Genomic DNA, 7812 nt, shown 5'->3' with positions numbered 1-7812 from the left:
CAAGAGCAGCCGTGCAGAAACAGGAGAGGACTTCCCTATTTAAGAGTCATTTGGGATCAGGTGTCCTAATATCCTGGGTTACTTTCCGTTGGGTATATTAAATAACTCTGGTGGCAAGGGCTGTTGAGAAATTTGTTGGGAAGCTGGGGTTTAGACAGGAGTCCACGGAGGGTCCCCTCATCTGCCTTGGTCAGCCCTGGCCAGGCCCAGGCGGCAACCAATGATGGATTCTCCATGACTCCTAAGACATTGGACCCCGAGATGCCTGTGCTGGTGGCTGATGCTGAGCTAGTTGCAGCAACGGAATATTTAAAGTCCCCAGGAGAGCCTGGCCTGCATATCACAGGATACACTCTGTTAGGGAGACAAGTTCACGACTGACACCCATGCACAGGACAGGATGAGGAATCTTGGCCTGAACCAGCCTCCCCAGTACCTGAGCTCTAACCATAACAAGACATCAAAGCCCACTGGTGGGCTGGGATGTTGCAGACCCCTGGTTGTGACTGAATCCCACCTCGCCTGATGTTATCAGGCAGGGCAGGTTTTGCTCGGTTCGTTAAGGATGTGCACGCAGCATGTGGTTCCCTAGAGTGGAAAATTGCCTCATTGCTTGGGCAATGGACAGTTTAAGGCCAAACGAATGTCTAGGACCATTGGGGCCAAGAACTCCTGAGCTTGCTGCTTGAGACCTAATGTCTCTTGAAAGTCTCTCAGGGAGGCGGCCAAGGTGGCAGTGAGTTTGATGTTAGCTTGCATCACCTGGTGCTGTGTGCACAAATACCTTGCTCTTAAGCCAATTCTGGGCTTAAGAGTCTCCATGCACACAGCGTGAGTGGGATGATCACTGGTCGCTTGAAATACGCAGGATCGAATTCCTGTGGTTCCTTCTCTGTTATTTGAGGAGAATTCCTAAGAAGACTGGAGCACATTTTAAAATGTACCACTATCCACTCTCCTCCTCCTTCTCCTAGTGAGGTAGATGGGATAAGGTTTCTGGAGATGAGAAATGAATGCAGTCGCTCGAGAGGCAATAAATACCTACGGTGAGGTTGCTGAACCCAGTGTGCAGGCCAGGCAGCCCCTGCCAGCATGGGAAGGTCATGGACAGAGCTGGTCCCACAGGCTGGGTGCTCAGGGCCTCCCCTACAGCTCTGTGTGAAGGCAGCAGGCATTGGCCTGTGGAGGCTGTGGAGGACTGGGGGCAATGGAGTGAGAACTGAAGCTTTTCCCTCAACCCTAAGGTAGGAGGTGGCATCTGAAGCCTTGCTAGGGGTGGTCGCTGTGGCAGAGCAGTGAGATCTCCTGTCCCTTTGGGGAAGCAGTGATTTCCTGATGTGTGGCAGGCCCAGGAACTTCAGCATTGGAGGAAGTGAGCATCAGTCTCATCCCAGCATAAGAAGAAATTTGGGCTATTTGGGGAAACTGAGGCCCTGGTGACAGTTTAGTTTCCAGGGCATTAGTAGGTACCTGTAGTGTTGCAAAGATGAGGTTATAGCGACAAGATATGAAGGGGTGTATATGAGCGAGAGGAAGATCTCCGGGTTCTGGAAATGCCCCGTGTCCTGCGGAAGTGAGACCTGGACCTGCTTCCTGCACCCAGAACACACTCCAGTGCATAGGCATTTCCGCAGCACTGCAGGAGCGTTCTCACTGGAGAGCTGGTTAGATTCGGGCGTGGCATTCTTACACTCAGTTCTCCCAAGTCTATAGTTTTCCATAACTTGTAGGGCAGCTTTACAATCTGACTGAGACTCTATGGGTTCCTTGCACCATAAAGTAATGGGCTTATACTGAAAGCAAATGGTCATCTCAGCAAAATTCCACTCTAATGAGGTCATTTTTGGGGTAATCAGCAAAGCATGAGGTCAGGGAAGCAGCAAGGCAAGGGTTTGGGTACTGGACATGAGGCAGTGCTGTGTACTGGAGATGGCGAGGTCCGTATTTGTGGCAGTAAGGGGACGCTGGTTGGTGGTGATATCGTGGTCAAAGTGATTTTCCTCTACAAGGGACTTAAACAAATAAGTAAACAAAAAAGAAATGACCCCTTTAAAATGTGTGCCCGAGGATGAACAGATACTTCTCAAAAAAAGACATACAAGAAACATGAAAAAATGCTCCACATTAATGATCATTAGAGAAATTCAAAATCAAACCTCCAAGCGATACCAGCTCACACTAGTCAGAATGGCTGTTATTGAAAAGTTTAAAAATACTGATATTGGCAAGACTGCAGAGAAAGAGAACGCTTATACACTGTTGAGGGGAATGTTAATGAGTTCAGCCATAGTGGAAAGCAGTTTAGAGATTTTGCAAATAACTTAAAATAGAACCACCATTCAACCAAGCAATCTCACTACTGTGTACATACCCAAAGGAAAACAAATTATTCTGCCAAAAAGACACACGTACTCGTGTATTCGTGGCAGCCTCATTCATGATAACAAAGACATGGAGTCAACCCAGATGCCCATCAGTGTTGGACTGGATGTAGAAAATGTGGTACATATACATGATGGGATACTACGTTCATAAAAGAATGAAATTATGTCATTTGCAGTGAGTTGGATTCAGTGAAAAGCTGCTGTCTATGAATCACAAAACTGGTCCTCACCAGACACCAAGTGTGTTGGCACCTTGTTTTGGACTTCTCAGCCTTGAGACCACCAAGAAATGAATTTCTGTTGTTTCTAAGTCACCTGGTGTATGGTATTTTTCTCCAGCACTCCACATACACTAAGATTGCTTGTGTCTTTGAAGCCCGGATACCATGCCGGGAGGAAGTCTAAGTGTTGCAAATCCTGCTAGCTATGAGTAGGATACGAAGTGTCACACCAATCTCCTCCTTCATGAACCGGCATCATCTGACCTCACTGCCTCGCAGGATCTCATCCTTCAGCCCTGTCAGAGCTCCCGCTGAGCCGGCACCCCCTGCCACCTGTTCACAAGTGTCTTGGGCCTGAGGTTTTCAGATCCCAGCAGCACCTCTCCTCTGAAGCCTGTGGAGAGAGCCACCTCCCAATTGCAAATGTGTGAATGAAGACCTGATCATGTTGTTTTAATCCATTAAGTTTTGTGGTGTCTTTTCATACAGCCCGAGATGAACAGAGGGCAATTTTCACAGTATTGATGACAAATTGGACTGGCACTTTTTGTGTGTGTGTAAATCTCAGCTTCTCTAAAATATTGATGAAATAGGACAGAACTTTCTGAATTTATTCCCAAAGTGTCACAAAGAGCCCATTGTGGTGGGGGCATGGAATTATGGACTCTTTGGAGTGACTGAGGAACCCTGGCTCACCCATTCTTAGTTTGAATTTTTCCTGTGGGGAGCAGGGGTAGTGGATCCAGGAGGTCTCAATCTCTCCATTGAGTGACAGACTCACAGGAGGGCATGGGACTCGGGAGGTTACTGAAACAACGGAGAAAGAAATAGGGGTTTTCTCCCGGAGATCAGTAACGGAGCCTGTGGGGAGATAATCATAGTTCATAAGGCTGTCACTTTGGGAGCGAGCCCAAGTTAAGATCAAGAGAAAAATGGGGATGATGAAAGGTAAAGACAACAAGGTCTCTTACGCTTTGGGTCCTTCAGTCAGGGATTTTATGAAGCCAGAATTCTCTGTTAAGTATCAGGTGTGTCAGTCAAAATGTTAACTCAGCTTGTTGTGGTTTCTTAGATTTGAATGCAAAACTCAACTAATATGCCTGAAAATGATATAAAAATATTACCTAGCTCAGAGAATCTGAGTTAAAGACGGTACAGTTCATCAGAACAGGAAATGAGGGTAGATGACAGGTGTTCCTGGTGCAGCCTGGGGAAGGGATGCCTGGGTTATTCCCAGGCACATTTCTGTAGGAGAACAGCCTTATCAATGCTGATCAGCAGGGAAGGAGGGATGGCTACGGGAGAGGCTGGAATAGCAGCGGGTGAGTCAGCGACAGGGACCTTCATACTTGATATTCAGAGGTGGAGGAATTCCAGGTGGTGGCAGGACCGTGGGTTGGAGGGCTGGAACAGAGGTGGGGGTCACTGTCAGCCAGGAGGATACAGCATTGAGAGGTTGGGAGGGTGACTGAGGGGAAATGTTAGAGGGGGCTCTTTCCCTTAAGTTCTTCGTGATTTGTTTGTTACTTATTGAAAAAGTAAAAAATTCAGATATTCATAAAATGGAACGAGTACTTTTCAGATCCCTTTCATTCTGGTTTTGCTTGTAGCCAAGTTTAGAAAATCAGAAAAGAAATAGCCAAAGAAACCTATTTCGTTTATTGTACAAGAAAAAATTCCCCAAGACGTCTCAGAAATGTGAAGGAAGCGCTTATTGTAGACTGGTGAAATAGGAGTCAGAATGTTGCAGTAGGGAGAGCCGTTGGCCTCAACTTCCCTGAAGACAAAGGCAGGAAAGGTGAAACCCTGGGTGAGCTAGCGGAAATGCACTGGAGGTGGGCACCCACTCTGTCCTCCCTGGGGTCTGGATGGGCTTCCCCATCCATGCAGTGTCCCAGTGGTGTGGCTGGCCCCTGAGCTGCCTCAGCACCCTGCAGCAACAAGAAGGCTACCGTTTTCCTGGTGAAATGCTTTCCCTCCCTCACCCCTTATCCCCTCTGAAGCTGTATTTTCCAGGCAGAATCAGATTCTCAGCAGCTTTAAGGCAACACAGGAGAGTGCATGTTGCAAAGTGCAGTGGAGCATTTGTGCTTGTGCGTTTTCTGGGTGTGAAGACAACTTTATGGGTGTCAAATCCACGTCTTCGTAGACGTGGCTAGAGGGTGCTCTTAATGTGGACATCCCAGTGTGGGCCGCTGTGCTTTCTGTTCCATGCATCCTGCCTTTGCTAACAACCAATTTCCCTCTTAAAGTTGTTTCTGTGAATCTGCTGTAACCCCACGGCTTAAAAGGCAAACGTGTCACCTGGACACATTCAATAAAACTCCAGTTCTTTAGGACAGAGATGATGCTGCTTTCTCCTGAGAAGGAATGATTTTGTGACTACGTGAAGTTTACGCTGACACCGATTGTTTGCCCAGCCCACGGGAGCTCTTTGAGAGTGGATCCAGAGAAAATGAGGCAGAGTGAAAAGACAGAGCAGTGGATGGGGAGATTGGTGGTGTGATTTGGGCCTTCGCTTCCATTTGAGTCTAAAGCCCAAACTCCTGCTTGAAATTCCTAGAATTTGGAATTTTATTTTGTTTTAACACTTAGGGTTCTGGTAGGTGCATCCCATGTGTCTTGAGATAGAAAGACACATCAAGTGTGAAAGAGATGTAAAGACAGAAATCTTGCAACAAAGTATTTATTTTGGATGAGAAAAGGAAATGGAGGACAAGGTACAGAAGTAACAAGAATTTCTTTTAACTCTCAAAGTAAATTCTGAGCTTATTTTTCTTGATTCTGCAAGCTCAGCGGCAGCAGATCTGGTGGAGTGTACCACGAAAGGCGCAGGACCCAAAGCCACGTTATAACAAACGGCAAACTCCTCTTCCGCAAATGCACCTCAAGCCTTTCGCTGACTCTGGGGACACAGAGAAATCATCATAAACGGATCAGAAGGTCAGCAGTGCTGGTAAAGGGAATCTTGCGTAAGTCATGTGCTAGTGAATGAGTGATGTTGGCTGTATTAGGGCCAGTAGCATGAACAACCTCAGTGAATAAGAATAAATACACAGAGCAGTGCTGGTCACACAGGATGCGAGAGTCACTCGCATTTGCTCTCATTTTTGTGCTTCTGCCCCATCACACACACAGCTGAACACACTCTTGGGCTTGGCTCTACTTTTTAAAAACTATTCTATAGATACAGTAAAATATTCTCCTTGTAATGAAGTCTACTTGTTTGAATCCACAAAGAATTAGTCAGACTGTCTCTTCATATCTTAAACCTACTGAATTTCACAGACATATCTTGACGTCAAGTTTTATTTTTTAATTTTATTGATTTTCTAAAGTGAAAGGATTGTTAAGGAAGTAAAGGAATAAAAGAATGGTCACTCTCCAGGCAGAGCAGCCTCACGTCTTTAAAGACAGAAAATTTGTTAGATTTATTGGGCTCTCTATTCAATTTATAGATGAGAAAACCAAGGCCCAGAGATGCTAAATGAAGGCACCTAAGTGACATGGACCATTGAGACTCGATTCCAGACTCTGTCTCCCGTCCATCCCTCTAGACCCTGCAGCTCTGCATGCCGGCCTGTCTCACCTGAAAGCGGAAGGGCGGCACTTTCATCCCATGTAAAGGCATGAGCCACGTCCTGATCATCTGCTCCAGGCTGCTCCTGGGCTGCAGCTGCATCAGCTCTTGCCCGGAGTGGCTCCGCCTGAGCCTGCAGGGCCACCAGGAGAAGCATGGCAGCGAGGAGGGCGAAGGTCCTCATGGCTGGGGTGACCTGGAGGAGGGAGAGCAGGAGCAGTTGAGTCGGTTGAGAGAAGGGAGCGTGGATGTGTAGGTCTGCAGACAGAAGGCTCAGAGACAAGAAACCTTGAACCTTCTCAGAGAGGGGAGGTGTGCATTTCGTTGGAGACTGTGTGGGATCCCGTTGGTCTCAATGTCCCTGTTTTCTTCCTTTGCTCTCCCAGCTTTCACTCTAGTTTGAATCTCTATGTGTACTGTCTGTGCTGAGTTGGAGAGGATGGTGATGACGAGGATCCTGGCATGTTTTCCCTGTTTCTCACTTCATTACATATTTACTTTTTACAATTCTACCAAAGGATAACAGCAGTGCTTTTGTTCAATAAGTTCAGGGTACAAATGTCTCTTCCTGCAGATGGCCCCACTACTGTCTATAGGTCTACACTGTGGCAGCAGGCATGAATTCCTATCAAGTGAAGAGTCATTTGTTGCAGGCATCAAGGGCGTGACCACTCTCATGAAGGTATGGGGTGAGTAGCCTCCTGTAGGGGCCAGTGTGAAGAGGACAGTGACCCTATCAGGTGATAGGGGAAATGAACACAGTGATATCGAAGTAAAAAGTTCGTCTACAGTCAAAAATTTGTTTCCAGCTCTATTGAGATTTGAATAAGAATTTAAAGTGGTATATATCTACTGTATAACACCTTAGGATTTGCTGTTCGTATACATGTGGTCCTTTATCAACTCAAAATGGATCAAAGACCGAAACATAGAACTGAAGCCATAAAATGACGAGAGGAACATATGAAGACAATGCTTTGTCATTGATGTTGGTAATGATATCTTTCCTATGACACCAAAGACACAGGCAATAAATGGGAAAATAGACAAGTGGGGCTGCACTGACCTCTAAAGCATCTGCATGTCAGAAAACAAACCAACAAACAAATAACTGAGCGAAAAAGCAACCCAGAAAAAGAAAGACAATAATTGCAAACCCTAAGTGGTAGAAGAGGTAAATATCTAAATACATAAGTAAGTCAAACAACTCAAAAGCAAATAACAAGTAACCTGTTTGAAAAACAGGCCAAGGAGCAGGATAGGCTCCTCTCCAAATACAAGGATGTTTTAAGGAGATATTGTTGTCTCTATCGGACGCATCATGTAGGACACGTGTATTTAGAAGGAAATTCCTTGAGTTTCTCCATTAATTGAGCTGGTAGCTAATGCTCCCAGCAGTCACCAGAGGTTCAGACAGAAATGCACAGCAGGGGATTCACGCACTAGGTCCCTCTGGGGTGGCCCGGGAGTCAGAGGTCAGATTGGGGGCACAGGTTCAATGTTGAAGCCTCAATGTGAAAGTGTAAGTTTTGGGTTACTTACAGATCCTCAAGCTAGGCAGAGTGAAGAGAGAGGGCAGACAGCAGTCCTCTGTCCCGGGTCTCCTGTGGCAAGAGCAGCCGTGCAC

General features: G+C 46.4%; 1 protein-coding gene across 1 annotated transcript; it reads right to left on the bottom strand.

Annotated features, from left to right (window-relative positions):
* Window positions 1-5282: 5282 nt before the first annotated feature.
* Window positions 5283-7812, bottom strand: LOC129491148 (theta defensin subunit A-like). Its single transcript, XM_055295068.2, has 3 exons — window positions 7728-7812; window positions 6195-6381; window positions 5283-5510 (listed from the first exon to the last, which is right to left on the bottom strand). Exons 2-3 carry the CDS (start codon window positions 6367-6369, stop codon window positions 5455-5457), a joined length of 231 nt encoding a protein of 76 aa, XP_055151043.1. The 5' UTR covers window positions 6370-6381; window positions 7728-7812; the 3' UTR covers window positions 5283-5454.

Source organism: Symphalangus syndactylus, chromosome 1, assembly GCF_028878055.3.
Source record: "Symphalangus syndactylus isolate Jambi chromosome 1, NHGRI_mSymSyn1-v2.1_pri, whole genome shotgun sequence".
Lineage (NCBI taxonomy): Eukaryota > Metazoa > Chordata > Mammalia > Primates > Hylobatidae > Symphalangus > Symphalangus syndactylus.
This window is presented reverse-complemented; position numbering and strand designations above follow the sequence as displayed.